Source organism: Miniopterus natalensis, chromosome X, assembly GCF_054644295.1.
Source record: "Miniopterus natalensis isolate mMinNat1 chromosome X, mMinNat1.hap1, whole genome shotgun sequence".
Taxonomy (NCBI): domain Eukaryota; kingdom Metazoa; phylum Chordata; class Mammalia; order Chiroptera; family Miniopteridae; genus Miniopterus; species Miniopterus natalensis.
In genome coordinates this window covers 67,809,980-67,836,622 of record NC_142103.1, presented here as the reverse complement: position 1 = coordinate 67,836,622, position 26,643 = coordinate 67,809,980, and the positions used below count along the sequence as shown (strand labels likewise).

Sequence of the window (26,643 nt, the reverse complement as noted above, 5' to 3'; positions counted from 1 at the left end):
GCGAGCGGGGGCCGTCGCCGCGCCGCCGCCCCTCAGTCTGCTGGCCGGGCCGCGGCGCTGAGCGCGAGGGCCGGGCTCCCGGGGCCGGTCGCCATGGGCGGGAGCCGGAGGCGGCAGCGGCGGCGGTGGGCCCCTCGGGCGGGGAGGCACGTGGCCCACGACCCCTGACGCCCCGGGCTGCCCGGCTGGCCCCCGAGCCTCCTTGGGGGCCGTAGCCTAGCAACCACCGGCGCACCTGCCCATCCCCCCGCTTCCCTTTTTTTCACGGCCGGGTGCGAGGGAGCATGCCCGCCCCTGGCCTCAGCCAGCTAAGAGTTAACCCGAGGGGCGTGGAGCTGCCCCCCCCTCGGGGGCGTGCCCCCCTTCTCTGCTAGGCGGCCCGCCCCCCGCTTTAGGGTATGGCTCCGGGTCCCGGCCCGGGACCCGAGGTCCCGCGCAAGGGCCAGTGAAAGGCGTTTATCCGATTCTGACCTCTTCCCTCGCCGGCCAGCACCATGGGATGTAATATGTGCGTGGTCCAGAAACCGGAGGAGCAGTACAAAGTAATGCTTCAGGTAGGGCGTCTGGGTTGCTGGGGTGGGAAGGCGTGGGCGCCACCTGAGGAGGAAGTCGGCCCCTGAGTTAGGCCTGGTGGAGCTGGGGGCCGCAGGTGTGGGAGGGCTGGAGGGTTCGGGAGGAAGAGGTAGGGAGCCATCCTCGCCCTCAATTTCTGCAGCTGCTGGGTGTTGGCGCTCCTTGGGAACCAGTCATAGATGAGGGGAAACTGCGTGGCGATGGGGTGCGGGGCGCATCCTTTGGACTATGGAGTAGATTGGGACGCGAGCCTTGGGTTCAGATCGGACCCGGTCGGGAAGTTGGGCTCGGTCCGAGTCCGGCGCCTTGCGCTTGGGAGCTGGGAGGCACGGTGCTGCCGGCGCCGGTGCCTGGTGGAGGTTGCATAGCAACGGGCTGTACCCTGCACACGCTTGCCTTGCTCGACCCAGGGCAGAGCAGAAAGGCTGGCGCCCAGCGGCTCCGGGACGGTCAAATCCAGGTCTCCTCGGGACAGAGGCGCAGGAGCGCGAGGGCAACCTGGGGCCCTGCAGACGCTAGGTCCGCTCAGGGATGCCTTCCCTCGCACCCACCGGGCTCCGGCCCTGCCCAAACGGTGGCTCCCAGACCTTAGGTGCCTCCGGAGAGTGGCCGCCCTCGGGTTCAGCGGGGAGGGCTGTCCCCCAGCGGCTGTGCCCGGTCTGCTCGCTCTCCCTCTGGGCCTCGAGGTAGGGGGCAAGGACCGGACTGGGAGGAAGAGGAGGCACTGGGCTGCGCGTTCCGACCCTGACTCCAGCCAGGAGGCTGGGAGCAGGGCTTCCTTGCCTGTGCGTAGCGTTATTTTGTTAGTGCGTACCCGTGCCCCGTCTATATGTTCGCCGAGGCTCCTGCGGCCCCCGCGTGTGTGTACTTTCTGTGTGCTCTCTGAGAGCTGTCTAGAGAAATGTCCCAGATGGTTTGGCCTGAGACGCCCCCAGGGATAAGTGGAGGGAGGTCAAGGTCAGAGGGAGTCGAGACCCAGGGGCATACAGGACACAGATAAGCGCTTCAACTCCGTGTTCATTGGTCAGGACTGGGGAGCTAGTGCAGCCAGGAGCGGTTCCGGCTGGGAGAATGGGGTCTCCTTAGAAGAATAGGGGGAAACTCCTACAGGCATCAGCGGGGCCGCAGGAAGGGGGTAAGAATCAGTGCATCGGGGGTTGGGGAAGCCTGGGAAGCCCAGCATTTGTGCTGGGAGCCTAGTTCTTCTGGCCACCATGAAGGGAGGGCGGGTGGGCATGAGGGGAATCTTGCCCTAGCCTAGGGGCACTCCTCTGCTTTCTCCTGAATAGGCCTCTGGGGCACGCGAGCCCTCCGCTTTGCACGCTCCCTGTCCCCCCACCCCGTTCCTGGCCTTTGCCTTTGCCTCCTCCTGAGATCAGGTTAGGGAATTTCCCGGGTTGGGGCAGTCCTATCGAATTCCAGTGACAGGGGCACTGGAGCTGCCGAAGGGAGGTGGGCTGCGCTGGTTGGTCTGTGAGGCCTAAGAATCCCATCATCACTGCTTCCTTTATTGGAATCATCAAAAGACAATCGGTTCCAAAGGGGGACAGAGACTTTAATTGGGGTGATGGGTGCATGGTGCAGCGTGCAGATGGTGTTTATTGAGTTGTACACTTGAAACCTGTATGGCTTTGCTAACCAATGTCACTCCAATAAATTCAATTTAAAAAAAAAAAAGGCAAGCAGTCCCGAAGCAGTGGGTTCTGGACTTTGCCGGGAGGCATTGATGTAGTACTTCATTTCAGGCCAGCCTCACACATGTGAAAAGCAGAGGGCAACCTGCACTACATTACAGGCCTGAATTGAGCCGTGGTTGGGAGGAGACATTGTGGTAACCCTTTGAGGGGGGCTCCCCATGGCAGTGGGAGGAGGCACCACAGGTTGGGCTGGGACTCCCTTCAGGGATCTCCATGTCTGAGGAGGAGGGTTTGAATCAAAATTCCCGGGCCAGGCTTTCCTCTTTGAGAGAGAGCACCAAGGACTGGGCAAGCAGGCCCCCAGCTAGGAAGGTCTCCAAAGGTCAGCCAGTCCCTGAGAATGCTGCTCCCTTTTAAAGCTCCTGCAAAAGTTTGGACAGAAGGAGAGACTGGACGAAGTTTTAAAAGAGGAGCCATCCATTAAAGTTAAGGGAAGACAAAAGAGGATTGAATTTTTAAAACCTGGAAAGCAGAGAAAAACCATTAGCTATCTCAGATAACCCTGTTTCTGGGGCTGGAGTCCCAGCATAGAACAGAGAGCTTTTTGCTGGAGCCTCTTCTCAAGGAAGGAAGCTTTTGTCCCAAAAGACCAGCCAGTTTCCAGGACCCCTTGCTTGGCCCCAGTGCTCCTTAAACACTGGTGTCCTCCCAACTTCAGTGGCACTTCTCCCTGTCTCCTCCGTACCTGCCTGTGACCCCTGCACCTTACCCCAGAGTGAGGGACCCCACCGAGACACAATGCAGCCCAGAGATATGCACGTGTACCCTACATCACTTGCCATGTAACTTCCTTGTGAAAGGGCTCCCTGGAGCCCCTTCCTAGATCTCCAGAGGTCTCTGACCCCCAGATTAAGGAGCCCCCAAGTCTCTATCCTAGCCTTGAGTTCCAGACCATTTTCTCCTGATGACTCAGGCACTTAGAAACAACAGCACTACAGCTTTATTGAGATAATTCACATACCCTTAAAGTGTACAATTTAGAGGTTTTTAGTATATTCAGAGTTGTGCAACTATCTCCACTATCTAATTTCAGAACATTTTCGTCACCTTAAAATGAAACCCCATACCCATTTCCCCTCATACCTCCTAGCCCCTGGCACCCACTAATTTACTTTGTCTTTGTGGATTTACCTTTTCCAGACATTTCTAAATGGAACCATACAATATGTGACCCTTTGTGTCTGGCTTCTTTTATTTATCATGTTTTCAGGGTTCATGTTATAGCATGTATTAGTACTACATTTTTTTTTTATTGCTGAGTAATATTCCCTTGTATGGCCAAACCACATAATATTTATCCATCCACCTTTTGGCTATTGTGACTCATGCTGCTGTGGGTGTACAAGTATATGTTTGAGTCTCTACTTTCAGTTTTATTAGGTGTATACTCAGAAATGGAATTGCTGGATCATATGGTAATTGTGTTTGATTTTTTTGAGGAGCTGCTTAACTGTTTCCTACCAGGGCTTAACTGTTTTACATTCCCACCAACAATGTAAGAGGGTTTAATTTCTTCACATCCTCCCGAACACGTGTTTGTTTTTTTTTAAATTAATGAATGAATGAAGTTTTAAAAATATTTTTAAATTGATTTTTCTTTTTAGAGAAAGAGGAAGGAAGAGGGAGAGAGAGACATCTACCAGCTGCCTCCCGCACGCCTCCCCTCCTTGCACTCCTCGGACCCCCTGCATGCCTCCCACCGGAGTTCCAAACCCACAACCCAGGCAAGTGCCCTGACCTGGAATCCAGCTGGCGATGCCTCAGTGCACTGGGGGGCGCCCACACTGCCCAGGGCTCAGCACATGTTTTTGGAAATAGCCATCCTACTGTGTGTGAGGTGGTAGCTCATTGTGATTTTGATTTGCATTTCCTGATGGCTAATGATATTGAATATCTTTTCATGTGCTATTGGTCATTTGCATATCTTTTTTGGAGAAATTTCTATCACTGACAGTACCACACTACCTTTACTATAGCTTTGCAAGTAAATTTTCAAATCAGCAAGTGTAAGTCCTTGAACCTTGTTCTCTTCAAGATAGTTTTGGTTATTCTGGGTCCCTTGAGTTTTCACATGAATTTTAGGATCAACTTGTCAACTTCTGAGAAGAAACCAGCTATGATTTATAGGAATTACATTGAATTTGTAGATCAATTTGGGCGAGTAGTTATTACTCATGAACATGGAATGCCTTTTTACAATTTTATTTATTAATTTTTAGAGAGATGCGCACGAGAGAGAAACATCAATTTGTTGCTCCGCTTATTTACGCACTCATTGGTTGATTCTTGTATGTGCCCTGAGCAGGGATCGAACCCACCACCTTGGCATATCCAGACAATGCTCTAACCAACTAAGCTACCTGGCCAGGGCCAACATGGGATGTCTTTACATTTGGGTCTTCAATTTCCTTCACCAATGTTTTGCACATTTATGTATTTACTTATTTATTTAGTTTTTTTGTGTTTTTAAAAAAATTATCCTTATTGTTGAAAGTATTACAGATGTTCCCTTTTTTCTCCCCCATTACTCCCCTCTACCCCACATCCACCCTACCCCTAGGCCTTCCCCAGACTATTGTCTGTGTCCTTGGGTTATGCATTTATGCATAAAAGTTCTTTGATTAATCTCTCCCTGCCCACTCCCCCATCCCCACCTTCCCTCTGAGATCCCTCAGTCTGTTCCATGCTTCTGTGTCTCTGGATCTGTTTTGTTCCTCAGTCTATTTTGTTCATTAGATTCCACATATGAGTGAGATCATGTGATGCTTGTCTTTCTCTGACTGGCTTATTTCACTTAGCATAATACTCTCTAGTTCCATCCATGCTGTCCCAAAGGATAAGAGACCCTTCTTTACAGCTGCATAGTATTCCGTGGTGTAAATGTCCCACAGCTTTTTTATCTACTGATGGGCACTTGGGCTGTTTCCAGATCTTAGCTATTGTAAATTATTTTGCACTTTAATTAAATTTATTCCTGCATATTTTATTTTTTAAATTTATTTTTATTTTATTTTTTGTATTGTTCAAAATATTACAGATGTTCCCTTTTTTCCCCATTGATCCCCTCTATCCCGCACCCACTCCCCGCCCCAGGCCTTCACCACACCGTTGTCTGTGTCCATGGGTTATGCATACATGCACATAAATTCTTTGGTTAATCTCTCCCCACCCCCCACCCACCCACCCACCCATCTCTGCCTTTCCTCTGAGATTCGTCAGTCTGTTCCATGCAATATTTATTTATTTATTTATTTATTTATTTATTTATTTATTTATCCATTTATTTGTTTATTTATTTTAATATATCTTTATTGATTTCAGAGAGAGGAAGGGAGAGAGAGAGAAAAACATCAATGATGACAGAGTCATTGATCAGCTGCCTCCTGCAGGCCCCCAGTAGGGATCGAGCCCGCCACCCGGGCATGTGCCCTGACTGGGAATCCAACCACAATCTCTTGGATCCTAGGTTGATGCTCAACCACTGAGCCACGCCCAGCCGGGCACCATATTTTATTTTTTATGATGCTATTGTAAGTGGAATTGTTTTCTCAGTTTCCTTTTCACCTTTCTCATTGCCATTGTATAGAAATACAATATATTTTTGTATTTGATCCTGTGTCCTGCAACCTTACTAAACTTCACTTATTAGCTTTAATAGTTGTTAGTGGATTTTTCAGGATTTTCTATATATGGGATCATGTCATGGGCAAATAGATACAGTTTTACTGTCTTTCCAACCTGGATGCCTTTTATTTCTTTTTCTTACCTATTTGCTTTGGTTAGAACCTCTAGTACAGTGTTGAATAGAAGTGGTCATCCTTACTTTGTTTCTGATCTAGGGAAGCTTCCAGTCTTTCACCAATGAGTATGAAGTTAGCTGTGGGTTTTTCATAGATGCTTCTTATCAAGTTAAGTTCCCTTCTTAGTTTGAGTGCTTTCATCATGAATGATTGTTAGACTTTGTCAAATAAATGACTTTTTTGTGACTGTTGAGATGTTCATGTGACTTTGGCTCTTTATTCTACTTTTATGGTCTATCATAGTACTTTAAATGCAGCAGGTCAGAACTCTAGCTCTATTTCTATTATCCTAGTCATGTCCTTCAAGGGTGGGTGCTGGGGGTGACAGATGGGGGGGGCAAGCTTGAAAAATCTGGTAAGGACCCTGGGGGGGGTGGTGTATGTTGAGTTAGGAATCAGAAGGAGCCTAGCATCATCTAGCACCAAGGCACAAAATGCCTTCCATGTGCCCCTGCTTGCTGGGCCTGTGGATCATCACACTCCACTCTGTTGAGCTTGTCTCTTTGCCCTTTTGTCTTTCTCCCTTGCCACTGCAGTCTTCCTGATTTTGGTACCCCTTCTCGGACACCATCATGTGCTGGCCTGCTGGCTGGCAGACCTGGTACACAGGAGGCCAATATGACAGAGGAAACACTCCCACCCCACTCCACCCGTTCCCTGCAATGCCCAGCCATCTCTGCTCTTCTTTCAGCCTCTAGGATGAGTGAGTCAATTGCCTGTCTTCTTCCCTTTGGCCACATCAGGATAGGCCAAAGGACACCTCTCCAATCCTTTTGGTAGTCTCCCAGGCCTTCTTTTGTCCAGCACCTGCTAACTTAGCCCCCACTGTGCCAGCCACCATCCTGTGTGCTAGGGATCCAGCTTGGAACACCACAAACTCCTTCGCCTGGGGCCTTTTTATAAGAGGGGGCATACTGACCATGAACAAAAAGGTGCAACTGTGAGGGAGAGAAAGGCCAATCTGCTGTTGGGAGCGGGCGGGGGGGGAGGGCAGTGGGCCCATGCCTGTCCCCTCTGAGACATCTCTATCTTCCGTGGCACCTCCCCCTCCACATGCTCCCTCCTGCTTGAGTGGAGGCTTCCTGTGAGCAGGGCTTTGGTTCTATCAGTGTTCAGGAAGTAGGTCCTCTGGAAATCACTGTAGAGTGCATGAATGGGGCACTGAATTCAATATCCATCATGTGCACAGGCTCACCGCGCTTTACCATTGACACAAGGTTTTAAAGTGCCCTTACTTCCTTACCTCATTTCCGAGAACTGTCCGAACCATTGATAGAAAATTGTAGAAAATGCAAATTAATCTATAGTGACAGAAAGAAGAGCAGCATTTGCAGGGATGGTTGGAAGAGAGGGATGATAGAGGGGCCTGAGGACACTTAGCAATGATGGAAATGATCACTATCTTAATTGTGGTGATGGTTTCACACATGTATACATATAACATCAAAACTTCTTAAATTGTATGCTCTAAATAAGTATAGTTGATTGTATGGCAATTATACTTCAGTAAAAACAAGAAATACTTGTGTACACACACACACACACACACACACACACACCCCAAAGGACAAAAAGCAGGTGAAAGCACTTAGCCCTGCACAGGTCCTAGTGGGGCTGAGTGGGTCTTGCCTTCCTTCTTCTGCCTCAGGTGCCTGCCAAGTAGAACAGTGTGATGTTCTGGTGCTGAATGGTTCACTTGCTCAGGGCCTGTTTCCTCACCTGCTGAATGGGAATAAAGAGTGCCTGCCCCCTGAAGCCATTGCCTTGACAAAATCAGTGTCCTTGGCACTGGGTTCCCTGGGATCTCATTTGGGTGAGGGTGGGGGGTGGAGTTGGCTGCCATCAAGCCATTAGGTTGGTTGTTAACTTGTTGAAATTGGATGGAGAAGGCCTTACTCATGGATGTGTCACAGTCAATGTCCAGTGACAAAAGAATGTCTAGTATTATTCTGAGGGTTTCTCTAATGTAAAAGAATCAGACAGATTTGGTCCTTTTGCTCAGGAGTCATGCCAAAGTAGGAAAGACTGAGAAGCTGGGGCTTGGGGTTGGCTTTAGGGTGTTGTAGTGCAATCTGCCCCTTCCTCATGTTTGCTTTGAGCAGCGGAAATGAAAAGCTCTCCATAAAGAATATAATTTTGATTACTGCCAGGCCTCGATTGTGCTCTTGGGCCAGTCAGGTTGGCCCAGAGGTGAGTGGGTGGCAGGATGTTTTTGGTGTTGTCCACAGGCCTTGGGAAGCTGTGAGCACACACCTAAAGGTTGACATTCATGATTTGGCTTTTTCACCCAGGAGGTGTGGGGCATCCTTCCTTCCCTGCTCCTCTCCCCAAGCAGGACTTCAGAGGTTCCTGAGAGGCCTGCTTTCCCTGGGAAAAGCAGGGGCAGGACAGATGGGTCAGATTTCAGTCTAGCATGTGTGGGCCACCATCCACCCACTCAGCAGCTTTGGAAGGAAGGGGAGAGGAGAGGAAACAGACCCTTTCAAGCACTTGCTTGGTGTCTGAACCCTGTTCAGGTGTGTGCAAGTCCCTCCTGGTTCCTCAAGGGGGCGCTCTGGGACAGCTGACTCCACACTGGGGCTCTTGTTAAAATATAGGACCTGATTCAGCAGGTCCATGGTGGAGCCTGGGATTCTGCATTTCTCACAAGCTCCCAGGCGATGCCCATGCTGCTGGTCCTTGGACCACATGCTGAGTCGTGAGAACCTCAGGTAGGAACTTGGATGAAATCAATGAAGCCCCAAATCACACCAACATCACTTAGGATGTGAGTTTGTTACAAATAAGAAGCAAAGCCTCACCTCAGACCTATCAAATCAATTTCCAAGGGTCATTGCCTAAGGTGGGTCCTAAAGGATTAATCTGTTTTTCCATGTCATGTGTGGTAACTGACCCTCCTTTCCCATCACCCACAGCCTTACCAACATACAAGCAGCTCACATGGGCACCCAGACACACACACCACCCCCAGACTACTAAAAAGACCTTGGAGATGAAGGCCTCTCATGCTTCCTTTTCACACTGTTGTCCCTGGGCAGAAAGGCCTTGGGGGTGTTACGGGGGTGGATGGTATGCCTTGTCCAGGGAGCCTCATCTGGAGGCACACTATACACTTGGCCAGTTACATGGTGATGAAGTGTATTGCTGTGTCCTTGCTAGAATTCTTACAAATTAAGGCATTTTGTAGCCACCAATGCAATTTATTCAGGCAAGAATCATCCTTGGATGGTAAAACCATTAGATAAAGGTTGTTGGGGAATAGGATATTCACAGGGTCTCAAGGTATTACCCCAAATTTCTTGTGAATTAGGAAGGGAAAATGCAACTTTGCTACCAAGAGACCTGGCAGCCTCCACCTTGACTACATGATCAAACCAACCAAGGCTCCCCCAGCCTTCAGACAGCCTGACTCCAGTGCCTCTGGATGTTGTGTGTGGGGGGTGGGGGGTGGGGGTGGGGGATAAGGATACAGCAACTTGTCTAAGTGCTTAAACTGAATCTAATGAGGGCAAATCCAGACTCTGGGACATTCTATAAGGCAGCTGCCCTGGACTCTTTTAAGAGGTTAATGTCATGAAAGTTTTAAAAAGTGGATAAATTGTTCTAGATTAGAGGAGACTAGAGACATAACAAACAAGTATAATGTGTGTGGTCCTTTATTGGATCCTGGAATAAAAAAAAAACCAAAACTGTAAGGGCATTAGTGGTACAGTTGGAGAGATGTGGAGGTAGCTATATCAATGTTAAATCCATGAGCATGTTAAGGGTGTTGTGGTTTCCAGGGGAATGGCAGCGTTCGTTTCAGCAACTTGTTTTCCAAAGTGTCTGTGTAAAAAGGTGGGATCAGGGGCAGCAGAATGTGCACTCTGGGGAGATTTGGGTGAAGGGAATGCAGATGTTCGTTCCTGTGGATTGACAATTTTCAAAATCCAGAGTTGGGAAGACATGAATGAGGGCTTCCGCTGGGCCACTGAAAAGACAGAAGTGCAGAGAATCTGCCCTTGGTTCAGACTGCCCTTCCCTGCAGAGGCTTCTTTCTAGGCCAAAGCTCTGTCACCTTGGAAGTCCCAGTAACACTTGTCTGGACTGGGGAAGCCAGAGACAGAGCCAGCTGGTCCATTAGAACTCCCTGGCCAGGGCAGAGGGTAACTTCTGGTTTCTGTTCTCTCCTAGGCTCAGTTTCCTAATCCTCAGAGTGGGGTTAGTTGAGTCATAATAGCAATTACGTAGTTAACTACCTCCCTGAGGCCTTACCAAGAGCGAAAGGGCCTTCCCCTGGAGTCCCCGCGGGACCCCCAGAAAACCAGTCCTGAATTTTCTCAGCCCTCCGCTCCCTCCTTTCCTGCCCAGATTCCGCATCGGAGTATTTGGGAAGTATGGCGAGTGAGAAACGGGAAGAAACGGAAAAGACGCGGGAGAGACTGGCTCTTTGTCTGAGGCTCTGGGCTGGGAGGGGGGCGGGGCGAGCGCGCCTAGGCCTGCGGCCCCGCCCTCCGCCGCTGGCGGCTGCAGCGCGCGAGGGGCGGGGGACGCGGGGACGGCGGGGCGGCAGCGGGGCAGCTGCAGCGGTGGTCATCTCCTGTACCTGGCTCTGCTCAATCGTGACTGCTCCCTGAGCCTCCTGCGTTGCTCTCCTCCACCCCCGTGTCCCCTTATTACTCCCGTGTCTCCCTTCACCCGCCACTGGTGTCCCTTTCCCCCGTGTTCCCCTTGCCCACCTCCAACGTCCTCAAGGCTTTCTCTTTTCCTGATTCTCTGGTATTATGAATTTTTCCTCTTCTGAATCTGTCCCATCAGCTTCAGCTCCCCGGTAATAAAACAGCGGGGTCCCCCAGGGCCAGAACACAGAGCAGCGGGCAGTAGCCCAGGTACCCAGACTCCCTGTTTCTGGTACAACCTCAGACAGTCCACCTGCTGGGGCCCCTCACCTTCCTTGCTCACCTCCAACACCTTTGATTATTAGAAAAGTCTTCCTGCACCCACCATGACTCCCTTCAGATACTCCTTTTGAGCTTGGTTTGAGCTAGGCACCTGCACCAGCTGTGTGTCTTGTTCCCTCCCCCAACCCTTCCCACTCTCACCCTGCTTTCTGGCTGGTTACCTTGGTCACCAAGCTCCTGTTGGAGGTTGGAGGAGTTACATCATAGGGGTCTGGCTTGTATTGAGTGGCCTGGGTGAGCATTGGGGTGCTAGGTGGGCATGGGCTCCCTCTGAAAGCTGACTTGGTACCTAGGGGGCAGTTCCCCTAGGTACTCCACCTAGGCCCTCCTGTCCTCTTCTTTTTTTAAAAAAGTAATTTAAAAAGTTTTTCAGTGACAGTTGACATACATTATTATATTAGTTTCAGATGTACAACAAAGTGATTAGACATTTTGTCACTTAGGAAGAGATCTCCCTGACAAGTCTAGTGGCCTCTTTCATGCTCCACACCTTGGCCACCCACAGAATCATTTCTGCAAGTGCAATCCTAGAGAGAGCCAGTGGGAGTGGGATGGGGGGTGGGGTGAATAGGAGGATGAGGGGTTGGGAGGATGGAGGGTTGGAAGGTGTCTGCCCAGTCTTGCTCTGGTCCTGAGAGCCACTGAGGCTGACTGGCCAGCCCTGTGGCCAGGCCCTTCTCAGTTTTCCAGAACCAGCTTCCCAGTGCTCCCTGGGGTGGGTGTAAAGTGTTTTTGGCCACCTCCCTAATGGGTAGGTGGCTGTGACTCATCCCCCTCACCTTCAAGGCAGGAGGTCCTGGGGTGAAGGCCCTTCTCCCACTTGGAGGCCACAATCCAAGGTCTCCCTGACCCTTACTTCTCTCACTCTGGGACTCCAGGCTCCTGGAAGCTGTCCCTTTCTTTTGGGCAGGAAGTTGAAGGCAGTGGAGGGAGATAGTAGGGCCTCCTAAGCCTCCTCACATCAGGTTTGGATGTGACGTCTGATGTGACTTCATTGCCACTGCTCTCCTTTAATGGCACTCAAGGGGCTGGAGCCCCCAGGCTGCAGTCTGAGCCTGGCTGCCCAGGAGCCAGGAACACAAACCAGCCAACTTCCAAGGTCTGCAGAGAAACTGAAAAAAACTCAGAACAGATCACAGGCTAGATTGATTTTGTATGTTTTTTCTCTGATTAGAAAAGTAATGTTCGTTGAAGAAAATGCTGTCAAGAACAAAAAAGAAAAGTCACATAAATACTGCTTCCACCTAGCCCAGGGTGCTTACCACTTGCTGAGATTCACACTCCCAGAAATCTCAGATTTCCATTTCCCTTGCACAATATTTTTATTTATTCCTTCCAAGCCTTTCCCCATAAACATGTTATATGGTAATCATCATAGTTCATGTGTCATTTTATATCTTTAAGAAACAGGCTTGTTATTAGAAGACTGTGGTAGACACAGTTAAGGTTGTTGTGAAGTTTTTGGCATTAAGAAGGATGCTGGTACGTCAATGAATTAAAATATGGAATGACCATATGGCCCAGTGATTCCACTCATAGGTATACACCCCAAAGATTTGAAAACAGGGACTCAAACATGAAGTCAGGGACTTGCACAGGAATGCTCCAAACAGCATGATTCACTGTATCCAAAAGGTAGAAACAACCCAAATGTCTGTCCACAGTTTAGTGGAGAAACAAAATGTGGCTTATCTATACAATGGAAGATTATAGAACACAATGGAATATTATTCAGCCTTAAAAGGAATGAGGACAGTCCTGGGACCAAACTGGAATTACAACTAAAATATAGAAAAACCACCCTGAATAATCAACTGCAGCTGAAGATGAGCTGGAGAGCACCCTCATAACCAAGCAGGAAAAGTAGAGACCACATAGAGACTGGTGGGAAGTGCAGAGGTGCAAGAAGGCTGGCTGGGCTCCCACAGGCAACAGCTGAAAGTCCTGAGAGATATCTCAGCTGTGGGGGGGTTCCCACTGAGGACTCTGGGGCCTAAACCCCAGGCTGGGCTTCCCAGCCAAGAGCACCAGAACTGAGAAAGGTGCCCACATGACACCTGGCTGTGAAAAGCAGCCATGTTTCTGTCTGCCAGGGAGAGACAGCTAGAAATGCAGGCACCCTCTTAAAGAGCCAATACACAAAGTTTCGTGTGCAGCCACTCACCTTGGGCTCCAGCAGAGGGAGGGCAGAGTGGACTGGAGCTGTGTGAGGAGAATCTAGGGTTGTGGGCTCTGGAGATAGAGCTCAAGGGGCACCCCTCTGGATTCCTGTGCTGAGTCATTCCCCCATACTGCAGAGGACATCTTTTATAGGCAGACATTTACCTTCCGAGCAGCTTTTGCCTGAGGGGGAAGCAATTGCCCCACCCTGCTGAAAAAATCCTACCCCATGGAGTTTCTACAGCCCAAGGCTCATTAAGAGAATTAGATTAATCAGCCTTCAGGCTGAGGCAGACCTCAGAGTGCTTTGAGCCTTTGCCTTATCTGCTTTTGGACCTGGGCCTTGGAAAAACAGACTTTGGTGTGCATCTTGGTCCTGTCCAAACGCACCCAGCCCCAACAGAGGGGACCTCAAGCAGTGCGTGGGTTGTTGATAGCTTCAAACAGGGTACTCAAGGCCAGTCACAAATAGCGTCTGACATTGGCCTGCACCAGAGACCATCCAAAAAGACAGGGTCCTAGCAGGCCTACCTAATACATAGAAACAAACTCAAATAGGCAGCCAAAATGGGGAGACAAAAAAGCCCTAAATGAAAGAACAAGAGAAGTCTCCTGAAAAAGAGCTAAATGAAATGGAGATAAGAAATCTATCAGATACAGAATTCAGAATACTGATTGTAAGGGTTCTCAACAACATGAAAAAAGATAGAAACTATGAAAAATGATCAGAAATGAAGAATGACATACAAGAAATAAAGAATACATTGGAAGGAATAAATAGCAGATTAGAGGAAGCTGAGGATCAGATCAGCGAATTAGAAGACAAGATAGAAAAAAATCAATCAGAGATCCAAAAAGAAAAAAACAATTAAAAAACAGGACAGTCTAAGGGAGATGTGGGACAACATGAAACGCAACAATATTTGCATCATAGGAATGCCAGAAGAGGTCGAAAGTAAGCAAGGGATGGAAAACCTGTTTAAAGAAATAATGGCAGAAAACTTCCCTAATCTGGTGAAGGAAAAAGTCACACAAGTTCAGGAGGCACAGAGATTCCCAAGCAAGAAGAATCCAAAAACGCCCACACCCAGACACATCATAATTAAAATGCCAAAAATTCAAGACAAAGAGAGAATCTTAAAGGCAGCAAGACAAAAGCAATCTGTTACCTACAATGGAGTTCCTATAACGTCGTAGGCTGACTTTTCATCAGAAACTACAGGCCAGAAGGGAATGGCATGAAGTATTCAAGGTAATGAAAAGCAAGTATCTGAAACCAAGACTACTCTATCCAGCAAGGCTATCATTCAAAATAGAGGGTGAAATAAAGAGCTTCCCAGACAAAAAAAAAAAAGGCTAAAGGAGTTTATCACCACCAAACCAGCATTGCAGAAAATGTTAAAGGGACTGCTGCAATAATAATAAGAAATAGAGAGAGAAACTTAGGCATAAAGAATTAAAATCACAATAAATAAGGACCTATCAGTAATAACCTTAAGGACTTTAAGGGAGAGATCGACACAGTCATAGTCATGGACTTTAACACCCCACTGACTTCCCTGGATAGATCTAGACAAAAAGTCAACACGGACACAGTGATTCTAAATGGCACATTAGATCAGTGGCGCGGCTGTGAAACCTCGCCCATGTGTTAATTCTACCAGGGTCCAGTCTGTGCCACCTGCTCAGCATGCTCAGCACTCTCCCTGGGTTTTTCTGGGCCTTTCATGGCTCCTGATGCACAGGTGCTTGGGCAGAGCCTCAGCATGTGTCTGCTTGCCAGTGAGTGTGGGTCTTCTGTCGGGATAGACACACTTGAGCCCTTGGCTTTGAGGTATACGTGACAGGAGGGGGGCAGGAAGTGATGAGCAGGTGCCAAGGACACCAGCTCCTATTGCTCTGGTCCCCAGAAAGGATATGTGATGTGGCAGGAAAGAGTGGCAGCTGTGAGAGCTAGGGTGAAAAGGCAATGGGGGGTTCCCCCCCAGATGACTAATTTACCAAAAGCTTAGGATAGAGACAAAGGAGGATAATGACACAGGCTGATAGTGCTAAGTGAGGAGGTGGTGGTGGGGGGAGCAGAGGGAGAGGGAGAAAAGACAATCTGGAGGAGAAGAGGGTTCAATACAGGGTCATACACCCCACCGCCACCAAACCTTACCCCTCACCCACACAATCCATTCATACCCAGACCCCCACACCCCTACTCACACCCACCCAATCCATAAACAACCACCCCTGCACACACTCTACCCACACACCTACCCCTAGGCCTCCACACCTCAGCCAAAACCCCACCTACATCCCCACTGCCACCCCACACCCTTATTCCTACCCCTACCGACCCCCACTCACCCTCTGCCCCACTCTCATCCATACCCCACACGGGTACCCATCTCCCATACTGCCCCCCAGCCCCTACTACATAAAGCAAGGAGGGGGCTTCTCCCAGGTCCCCGACTGAGCCCACTCCCCATTCCCTGAACCCCCAGCCCCATGCTGCCCCCCACCAAACCTGAGATGCTGCGGCTCCTCAGGGCTGTTCTGCGGAAACTCAGGAACTCGGAACTCTGAACTCTGAAGGCATGTACGTGTTGGTTTTCTATATTTTTCAAATGTTCTATAATGAACCTGTTTCACAATTAGACAAAATTAAAACAATCTTTTCTGACCATGGAATGCTTAGAGAGGGGGGAGACATACAAACAGAAATTATCTATAAGGACATAATCATGTAGCAGAAAGGGAATTACTCAGAGGAGCCATGGCTGGCCGGGGGTCCCTGTACTCCGTGCTTTCGTAAGACAGCCTGCCTTCCTGGCATGACATCCAGGGGCTGGCTGGTCTGTCACTTTGCAGCTGAGAAGACATGTTGCAGCTGGATTGGGCATCTCTATGAAGAACCCCATCCCCCTGAAACATCCAGGGAGGAAGGTGGCACTTAGTGTGAGAATAAGATGGGACAGCACAGGCAAGCTGAAAAGGGCTCTCATTTGCCACAGCTGCCTGTGCCCATGTGCCTTTGCCCAAGTGGGGGGCTTCCTCTCATCTTTGTAGGAGCTCTGTTCATGGGTGCACACTGCGTCCCCAGAACCTACACTCTCCATGCTGACTGCCAAGGACTTTGCTTCCACCTGCAAACCAGCTTCCCTATCTCTGGCCCCCTCTCCCATCCCCTGATGCAGGGCAGGTGGCACCTACCTGCTCAGGGAGCCTCCCTTACCCCCCTTCCTAGGCTGGCCCTGTGCTTCCATAGCACCCTCTAAAGGCCTGTCTTAACACTTACCTGCTGGGTACAGCCATTTGGGGTGTCACTGATAGTGTGTGGCCTCCCCAGGCCCTTCCACAAGCTGCTGAGCCAATTGAAGACTCTGCCATCCCCCTGCTCCAGGAACTGCTTTCTGATTCTCCCTCACTGGCCCCATGACAGATTCTGGCTGTGTTTGTTTGGTCATTAGTCTTGCCTCCCTGCCAAGGAGGGCCTTGAGGTTGCAGTGTGTGCTGTGGGGTTCGCCAGCTGGAAAGTGATCATCCTAGAGCCCAAGGAACACTGGCTACTGCAGAAATTAAGGGCTGGGCCTTCTGCCTCCAGTTGCCCTGAGGGCCACTTGCTCCACCCAGCGGAGACCCTGCCCTGGATCTCTGCCCAGAAGGCCCTCCACTCTCCAGCCAATATCAGCCTGCTTTTTCTTTGAGCCTACTCCAGCCCCACCTTCTTGGCCCCCAGCCTGCTAAATGGCCTCCTCCTCCTCTGCCCACCCCCTCTGACTACTGGCCTGGATCATGACCTTGACTCACTCCCTTTGTCTTGTTGAGCCTTGCTTTCCTCATCTGCCAATATAGATTGTTGGGGTCAGAATTGGGCACATCAGGCACGCAAGAAACAGCAGTGGTTGTATAAGGGCCACTTCCTTGGCCTTAGGCTGCCTTGTGATGCTAGAGGCTCTGTGCATGTTGGCCTTTTCTGTTTGGTGAATCCCTCACTACCTTGAGGACAGAGATCCTGTCCTTTGTGTCTTTCTTACTCTTCCCCGACTCTCCTGCCCGAACCCATTTGTTGACTGACACCCATCGGGAGCGGAATCAAGGTCTTCCTCTCACACAATAGATGCTCAGTTATTGCCAAGGGAAACTCCGAAATCTTTTAGATACTAGCTCTGGCCTCAGTGTTGCCTGAAGATGCAGGGCTGGAGTGAGGGGGACAGGAGTGGATGACTTCTGGAGGAGGGCCGAAGGATGTTCTAGTGTGAGAGCAGAGCCCCCAGACCCAGTGCATAGTCACTGGGGTTCCCAGGCCTCTGGGGCATGGCCAAGCATTCCCCAGACAGCACTGTATGGTGATAGGGCTGAGAAGTGGGGTTCACCTGGGAATGAGAGCTCTTAAGCAGGGCCAAGGGTGGAGAGCAGATTTCTTGGCTGAGCAGATTGGGGCACTGGTCAGTGGGTTCTCATGGGGGCATGTCTCTGCTGCAGGTGAACGGGAAGGAGCTCTCCAAGCTGTCTCAGGAGCAAACCCTGGAGGCCCTGCGCTCCTCCAAGGAGCCCCTGGTGATCCAGGTGTTGAGACGCAGCCCCCGCCTCCGGGGGGACAGCTCCTGTCATGACCTGCAGCTGGTGGACAGTGGCACTCAGACTGACATCACCTTCGAGCATATCATGGCACTGGGCAAGCTGCGCCCACCCACCCCGCCCATGGTCATCCTGGAGCCGTACGTCCTATCTGAGCTGTGAGTCGCCCTCAGGAGGGCCCCGGGCCCTGCCTCCAGAGAGGGCACGTCACCAGGGGCAGTCATCCTCACACCACCCAGAGGCTACGTTGCTGCAGCTCTGGGCATGGCAGGGAGACCCCAACTGGCTTGCCCTCTCAGGCAGGAAGTAGGCTCCTTGTCCTCCAGAGTTGACTGTGGTACCCAAGAGCTCAGAATCTCCAGGCCTCTAGCCTCAGGCTGAAACCAGCAGGGGAAGGGGTCAGGGGAGGCTGCCACACAGGCTTCTCATTGTATCTACCCCTAGGACCAAGGGAGGACCATCCTGGGACCTTGCTGCTGGAAGGTTGAGGTCCTCAGCTTCTCCTCCTCCATCCTCTCTCCTCTGCCGTCCCATCGTCTTCTGCCTCACAAGCATCACCCCTTGAATCTTCTTGCATCCTTGTCTGTCCCATTTCTCTCCCTGCTCTGAACTTCTTCCATCTCTTCGGCTTCTTTCTTTGGCTTTGGCCCACTCGGAAGAAGGGCCTCTCATCCAGGCCTGGTGGCTCATGACTGTGTGAGCACTGACTCATTCTGCTAGTCTAAAACCCCGACTAGTCCTGGGATCCCCTCCGTAGAGAGGTAGGCCCAGGGCCGCCAACAGCCAAACTTAGCTTCAGGGCAAGGGGGGCACCATTGGAGGTAGAGTGGGTCCTTCTCTGCCCCTTAGCAGTCTTCTGGGGCCTGGATAACTCCTGGGGGCATTGCATGAGTGGGGTCAGTGCTGGGTGGGGGGGGCACCCCACAGTTTGGAGAAGTTGGTCCCTGCCGGCTGGCATGGTTTGAGGAGCCTGAGCTGGGGCACAGTGCGGGACAGGGCTGGAGAGCTAGGCATGCCTGTGTCCTCAGTGCGGACCCCTGCACACTCCTGGTCTATGCATGGATGCATGTAGACCAGAAGGAGGGAGTTCTGGAAGAAGTAGCCTGGCCATCTTCCCTGAGGGTGAACCCCGAGCAGGGCTCCATGCTGAGTGCAGTGGGACTGGCCAGCCCCGAAGCTGGGGCAAGGGCATGAGAGGAGGAGATGGCCAGCCTGATCCCCCCTTCTCCTGGGCAGCCCCCCCATCAGCCATGAGTATTATGACCCAGCGGAGTTCATGGAGGGCGGCCCGCAGGAGGCAGACCGTGTGGACGAGCTGGAGTATGAGGTGAGCCAGGTGGCCAGGGCAGGGCCCACAGCCAGCCTCAGGAGCCAGTCCTAGGACAGCTATCTACAGCCCAGCCCAGGCCTGGTTCCTGCTGCTTCCAGGAGGCTGGGCCTTGTGGTCCTTCCCAGTGTGTGGCTGGTTACTCAGGCTCACCCACCAAGTCTGGCTGAGTTGGGGAGGGCACGGGTGAGGTCCTACGGTCAGTTTATGTTGGTGAGTCTGTGTCCTGCACATGTCCGTGTCTTGTGCATCCTGTGTGTCTTGTCTCGTTTGTATGTCTTGGGCATTTCCTGGTAGAAAAGACTAGTGAACACATGTGCTATTTTGGGATGGTAAGAAGAAAGATCCTCCAAATGTGAGGCTGGAAGCTCAGTTCAGGTGAAGTGCTACTGGGGGTTAGGGCTGGGTTGCGCCTGCCAGCACTGCAGCATGGGTCCTTGGTCACATATTTCTGGGGCTTTCTTCCTCTGCTTCCCCCACTCCCCCTTGTGACAGGAGGTGGAGCTATATAAAGCCAGCCACCGGGACAAGCTGGGCCTGATGGTTTGCTATCGCACCGATGATGAGGAGGACCTGGGCATCTACGTTGGAGAGGTATGAAGGTGGGGATATGAGGGTGGAGTCTTCTAGAAGGCAGCAGAGCCCCATGCCAAGACATCTTCATTGTGCTAGGACCTCAAAGCTGGACTTTGATGACCATCTGTACTGCACTGGTGAGGGGAATGGGCACCATGGTTGTGTGTGCTGAGGCAGGGTCTGGCACACAGAGAATCCCCATACCATCCAACCTCAGCCTTTCCACACTGCCCAGGGCTCTAAGGCTTCTCACAAGGACCCAGTTGCCAGGGATAAGGCCTGCTTAGCATCACAGGGAGGCTGCCAGTCAATGAGGCCAGGGCAGCCAGTAGCTTCAGTGTATGTCTAGCCTGATAGCCCTCCCCCAGCACACATGGCCAGGGTGGGACAGTGGGCAAGGCTGAGGCAGGATGAAGTCCTGGCCAGGCTTTGTTCTTCCTCCCACATCTTGCAGCCAGCCCTCCTGGCACTCATGGGGTCATTCTCCTTCACCTGTCTGTGTGTCCTCAGGAGGAAGGATGACTTCCCTGCTGCCTGCCACACTCTAGCAGTATTTTAATCAAGTTAACCTTCATATGAACATCCTACTGCTGTTTTTTGAGTATGGGAAAGTATCCAGCTTCCTGCATCTGCCTAGCCTCTGACACAAAAGAACAGGCTTCCATGCAAAAGAGTGTAGGAGGGGCAGTCAGGGCATGGGCATGGGGGGTGGTGGGCAGGGGCTAGAAGGTTTTGGTCAGCAAGTTGGTGACTCGTGCTAGGAAGAGGTGACTAGCCCCAGGCCCACTGTTCTGTCCCTGACTCCTGGAGTTTGGAAGCTGCTGAGTGGAAGAGGGAGTAAGCAAGGAGTCTTTGGTTTGCTTTGGGGGCCCCTGAGGTGAGGATGACCCTTTCTACTGAAAGGGCACCTTAGTGGAGGTGCCAAGTCCCCAGGGTGTGTGTGCCTTGCAGGTGAATCCCAACAGCATTGCAGCCAAAGATGGCCGGATCCGAGAGGGAGACCGAATTGTCCAGGTAAGTGGGGCAGGCACGTCTGACCCAAAGCTTCACTGTGTGAGCTGTCCCATTACTTATCTGAAGCTCTTAGCTCTGTCCTGCTAAGAGTTTATCCTGGTGCCAGGCATCCTTCTGTGCCGGAAACTGGGGCTGGGTCTCATCTCTCCTGCACAACTGCTCCAGGTGACTCCTGTGTATCCATGGGATCTGCTCTGGCACCTTGCCAGCCTTTCCCTCTATCCCCCAGATGTGAGCACATCTGCTCTATGCTGCCCTCTGAGCACATGTGCTTTTGCACAGGCCAGGCTGTCCTCTCCCGAGGTACCTTCCACTTCTTTCCATCCTGCCAAAGCTTGAGAGCCTGTTCTAGCCCAGGGTGATCAACCAGGGCCCACCCTGGTGCCAGCTCTCCCGTCTTTGTTGATTGTTCCTCGGCCTGCCACAGATAAACGGTATGGACGTCCAGAACCGGGAAGAGGCGGTGGCCATCCTGAGCCAGGAGGAGAACACCAACATCTCCTTGCTGGTGGCCCGGCCTGAGAGCCAGGTGTGTATCTGGCAGGGTGTTCTGGGTCCCCTCACATTGGGCTTTTTCTGTCTTGGAATCTGATCTGTGGCAAGGGCATAGACATGCCAACAACCTGGCACTGATGGAGGGCTGGAAGTGTCTCAGGGCCTGTTTCTCCTTTTGGCCTACGATGGCTGGGACCACACCCTTTCTTGGGTTGTTAACTTCATTGAGACCAGGAGGCTGGGTATAAAACCTTGAGGCAACTGGAGGGGTATCTGGGGAGGTTCTTAAGACAGTAGGGACATCATGGGTCTGTCTCTGCAGCTGGCAAAGCGAATGAAGGACAGTGACCGGGACGACTTCCTGGATGACTTGGACTCACAGAATGAGGGGAAGTTGAAATCCCCCCCTGCCCAGCAGGTGAGGAAGGAGTAAGGAAAGGGCAGGTGGTGGGGAGGGCAAACAGGAAGGGAGAGTGAGGAGGGGCTGGGGGTGTGTGGGAGGTGGATGGGACCCCAAAGTCCTTCTGATCCTTGATCCTCTTTTGGTGGCCCTGCTAGTGGGACCCAAACTGAGTAGGGTTCATCTTTCTACCCCAGCTTGGAAAAGAAGAGGAGCAAGGGGCCCCTGAAGTGGGCCCAGGCCTGAGCAACAGCCAGGAGCTGGACAGTGGGGTGGGTCGGACTGATGAGAGCACCCGCAATGAGGAGAGCTCTGAGCACGACCTGCTGGGGGATGAGCCCCCAAGCACCACCAACACACCTGGGACCCTGCGAAAGTTTGGCCTGCAAGGGGACGCCCTGCAGAGCCGGGACTTCCACTTCAGCATGGACTCCTTGCTGGCTGAGGGGGCTGGGCTGGGGGTTAGTGAGGTCCCTGGCCTCACTGATGAGGAGTATGAGCGCTACAGGGAGCTGCTGGAAATTAAGTGCCACCTGGAGAATGGCAACCAGTTGGGCCCCCTCTTCTCCCGGGCCTCCAGTGGCAACAGTGCCCTGGACGTCAACCGCAATGAAAGCCTGGGCCACGAGATGGCCATGCTGGAGGAGGAGCTACGGCACCTGGAATTCAAGTGCCGCAACATTCTGCGGGCGCAGAAGATGCAGCAGCTGCGGGAGCGCTGCATGAAGGCCTGGCTGCTGGAGGAGGAGAGCGTCTATGAGCTGGGGGCCAGTGAGCCCAAGAAGCGTGAGCTGTCTGACATCTCTGAGCTGCCTGAGAAGTCTGACAAGGACAGCACCAGTGCCTACAACACAGGGGAGAGCTGCCGAAGCACCCCGCTGCTCACTGAGCCTCTGCAGGAGAGCCCCGTGAGGCGGGCTGCTGCTGTCAACTCCAACTTGAACCAGACCCCCTCTGGCCCCACTGTCGTCACCCACTCCAAGGCAGCTCCTTCACAGGGGAGCCCTGCCAAGTTCCGATCCCTCTCCCGGGATCCTGAGGTGGGCCGGAGACAGCACTCAGAGGAGCGTGTCCGCCGCAGTCCCAAGATGGGGGTGACCCTGGAGCGTGTGGGTCCCGAGATCAGCCCTTACCTCTCTAGGCGCCACCGAGGCCAGGGCCAGGAGAGTGAGCACTACCAAAGTTGTGTGCAGCTGGTCCCTCCACACTGCCTGGAGGATCTGGGCCATGGCCCCTTGAGTTTGGCCGGTGGTCCTCGGGTGGGTGGAGCAGTCGTGGCAGCCACCGAAGTGCCCCGCATGGAGTGGAAAGTCAAGGTGCGCAGTGATGGAACCCGGTATGTGGCCAAGCGGCCTGTGCGTGATCGCCTCCTAAAAGCCCGGGCCCTGAAGATCCGGGAGGAGCGCAGTGGCATGACCACAGACGATGACGCTGTGAGTGAGATGAAGATGGGCCGTTACTGGAGCAAGGAGGAGCGGAAGCAGCACCTAATCCGGGCCCGGGAGCAGCGGAAGCGGCGTGAGTTCATGATGCAGAGCAGGTTGGAGTGCCTGAGGGAACAGCAGAACAGCGACAGCAAGGCTGAGCTCAACATCATTGCCTTGAGCCACCGCAAAACCATGAAGAAGCGGAATAAGAAGATTCTAGATAACTGGATCACCATCCAGGAGATGCTGGCCCACGGCACTCGATCAGCTGACGGCAAACGGGTCTATAACCCTCTGCTCTCGGTTACCACCGTCTGAGCCACCCAGATGGGAGCCAGCTGCACTACAGGGCGGGCCCTCTGCCCCAGCCCAGGTCCAGTGAGCCTCCAGGAGCCCCATCCCCTACTCTCCCTTAGAATCTAGTGTGTCTGTGTGTGCACAGGTGTGCGCACCCCTGTCTTTGTATTTGTGCACAGGACTTTGTTACCAGAGAGAAGCCCCTGAGGAGCATGGGCATCCCTTCAGTTGTGTGCACGTGTGTGCGAAACATGAGCCCAGGCACATGCACATGAATACACTCACACATACTCCTCCAGAGCTCTCTCAGTGTGGGTACTTGGGGACAGGGAAGTTGAGCTGAAAAGGAGAGGTGAAGAGGATTGTCCTAAGCACAAGAGAATGTCCAGCTTCCGAGCTGAGCAGTCTCCTGCTGGGAGCCTCCACTGTTTGTAGACAAAGGCAACCCTGATTTTTGTGGGTTTTCTCCCTTTCTGTGCTTGCCACTTGTTTTTCTGTTTTGTGCACCTGCCCTGGGGGCTGGCAGCTCCTTCAGGCAGCCTGACAAAGGTGGAACCCCCCCTAGTGAGGGCTGGGAAGGAGGGGGGGGGGAGTAAGAGGGAGGGTGGGGGTGGGAGGGAAGAGATGGGAAGGAAGGGAAGAATGGGAAGCAGCTTTCCTGCTGGCCTCCACTCTGAGATGTGGGGACAAGGAGCCTCTGACGTGGCTTTCAAGGCTTACCCTGGAGGCTACCTCCTCTGACCAAGGTAGAGCCGACACTTGGGGAACTGAGGGGGCAGTATCCATACCCAAGAAGAAATAACAGCCCAGAGCTGGGCCTAACTCTGTGTGGAGTGTGGGTGGCTTCTCTTCTGAGGGTCATACTTAGATGTGAGGGGTCCAGAAACCAAGGCCCATGTGTAGTAGCAAAAGACCTTTGAAACAAGACCCACATGGAGTTGAGGGACTGGCCTGGACCCGTGAGAGGCGTGCCCGGCCAGCTGGGTTGACCAGGGAGATGTCCTCCACCCCACTTGGCAGGTGTGGATCAGGCAGCCCTCAGGGACTGGTACATTTAGTGAGAGCCAGCCTCAAGCTCCCTGGGGCCCTTCAGCCTCAGAGAGCCTCAGATTGGAGGCAGACAGGTTGCCCATCCCTGCCCCCCACTGGCAACACAACAATAAAGCAAGCTGCCTTTTTATGGTGACTCCTGGCCTCCCTGTGTTTATTTTCATCAGTCCAGCTGGGAGAAGAGATGTCAGTGTGGGGTGGGAGAGGGAAGTGGGGGGAGGGGGCAGGGCAGGTGAGGACTGGGGACAATTGAAAGCTGTGCCTCAGTCCTGGCTGGTGTGCTCAATGGTAGCGCATCAGCCCACGCATGGAAGGGTTGTGGTTTGGATTCCCAGTCAAGGGCACGTACCCTGGGTTGTAGACTTGGGAAGCAACCAATCGATGTGTCTCACATCATCTCTCTCTCTTCCTCCCACTCTCTTAAAAAACTGGAAAAAATATAACTGGGTGAGTATTAACAAAAAACAAAAAAGCTGTGCCTTAGCTTTCTTGGCATGTCACTCAGGAACTGCAAGGTCTTCTGATGTCAGTGTCCTGTACCCTGAGAGGAGGTATGACAGGGTCACTTGAATCATTTCAGGGGTGTGACATAGGCTCGAGGTGGTGCCAGATGCAGGAAGGATGGCAGAGGCCTGGATCAGGATTGGTGGTGGGGTCTGCCACTGGATGAGGCCAATACTCCTTCACTGGTGGAGCCTTAGAGAAGTGGGTTCTACCCACCCCTTCCATCTGCTCCAGAAGAACCCTAGCAAAGGCAAGGAGCTGGGAGCTTCTCAAAGGCACAGGCTACCCTCCCTGTTTGGGGACCCCAGTGCCTAGCATATAGAAGATGCTGAGTAAATGTCTTGGTCATGAGATGGATAGCCATAGAGGGCCCTTCCAGCTCGGGGACTTCCAGAGGTACAGCCAGATGCTTGTGGTTCCATTCAGTGCAACAAACCACTGGGCATGGGCTAAGTGCCAGGACCCATGCTACATGCTAGGTGGGGGCCAGGACCACGAAGGCCAACTCCAGGTGCGGCCTGTTATGTGTGTGGCACTCCTTGGAGTGGGCAGTGTGGCCATGAAGGGAGCTTCCCCTGAACAGACCTGGACACTGCCAGCAACTGAAGTGGGCAAACACACACAATGTAGACCTCTCATTAATTCTGCTAATTGGCTGAGATGGGCGTAAGTGAGGAATCTGAGCCCATGTTCCCAAAAGCCCCATGCTCTGCTGGGAAGGTGGGTTCCCAAGTGGGCCACATCTGTCTGGCTACTGTCTTGAGCAGCTGGGAGGGAAGGCCCAGTGCATCACACTGTAGGCTGGAATACCATCGAGTGGAGAGTAAAAGGGCTTGTTGGTGAAAAGGGGTGAATGGGAACAGAGGGGTGGGGCAGGAGATGCCCCCTTCTCAGCTCAGCCCTCCGAGACCTATTGCTGAGGACTAGGTATGTAGACTCTTGTGACCAGCCCGCTGTTCCTCTGGAGAGGACATGGCCCCATGGAGGATGGGGCTCCCCTGCCACGGAAAACTGGGGGACAGAAGTCAACTGTCCCCTGGGCACTCCTCTCCAGCTGCTGAGAGGCTCACTTGGATGGCTCTAGAGATACCCCATTCTTGTTCCAGTGAGGACTTGCTTAGATGCACAGTGCTCAGGTGATGTGGGCCAAGACAGGCCTAGAACCTGTAGTCCCTGAAAGCCAGTGCTAGGGCTCGGCTCTCACTAATTCTTGGAGAGGTGGTGCCAGGAGGGTTGGCAGCCCTTGGCTACTGACACCCTGGAACAGTGACTTTACATTCAGGTCCCATTGCCATCATGCAGATTGTTAGAACCAGGATCAAAAAGAGCCACTGGGAGGCACACAGCTGCCACTGTCTACCCTGCCTGCCTCACCTCCCCGCTGGGCACCTGCCCTGTGCAGGCTGTGTAGAACACAAGCACCTGTCTCCTTTTGCTCCTTAGAATGAGGGTGAGCACCAATCACCTCCAGCAGGTGCCCTTTGAGCTCCCTCTGCTGGTCTTTCTCTGGAATCCAGAAATGTCAGCAGCCCTAGCCTGGCTTGGTCCTTTGGGGACTCTCAGCTATACTGCTTTTGGGGGTGAGGACCCAGCTCTTGAAAGCCTCCTCATTCCTTGCAGTTGCCCCCATCCCCATGAGTAGGGAGAGGCTGGTGTCCCATAGCCTGAGGTCAATGGCAGTTCCAGGTCACAAGCTACTTGCCCTCCATGCAGCCCTTCCTACTGCTATGGAGGACAGAGCCCAGGCACTGAGGAGTCCCTGCTCTCCCAGGTAGGTTTTGGGCCTCCATTCCTTTTTGAGTGCAGCTTCTCTG

The 26,643-nt window shown here is 52.5% G+C and overlaps 1 protein-coding gene across 2 annotated transcripts; it reads left to right on the top strand.

The window, feature by feature from the left end:
* The first annotated feature begins 153 nt into the window (after positions 1-153).
* On the top strand, positions 154-24,454 carry PDZD4 (PDZ domain containing 4). Of its 2 annotated transcripts, none has more exons than XM_087813582.1 (8): positions 154-554; positions 17,644-17,879; positions 18,976-19,066; positions 19,562-19,660; positions 20,594-20,656; positions 21,084-21,185; positions 21,474-21,569; positions 21,749-24,454. In XM_087813582.1, exons 1-8 carry the CDS (start codon positions 495-497, stop codon positions 23,294-23,296), a joined length of 2,295 nt encoding a protein of 764 aa, XP_087669708.1. In that variant the 5' UTR covers positions 154-494; the 3' UTR covers positions 23,297-24,454. The 2 variants fall into 2 exon arrangements, with proteins under 2 accessions (XP_087669708.1, XP_087669707.1); XM_087813581.1 differs by having other exon boundaries at positions 17,644-17,897.
* The last annotated feature ends 2,189 nt before the right edge of the window (positions 24,455-26,643 follow it).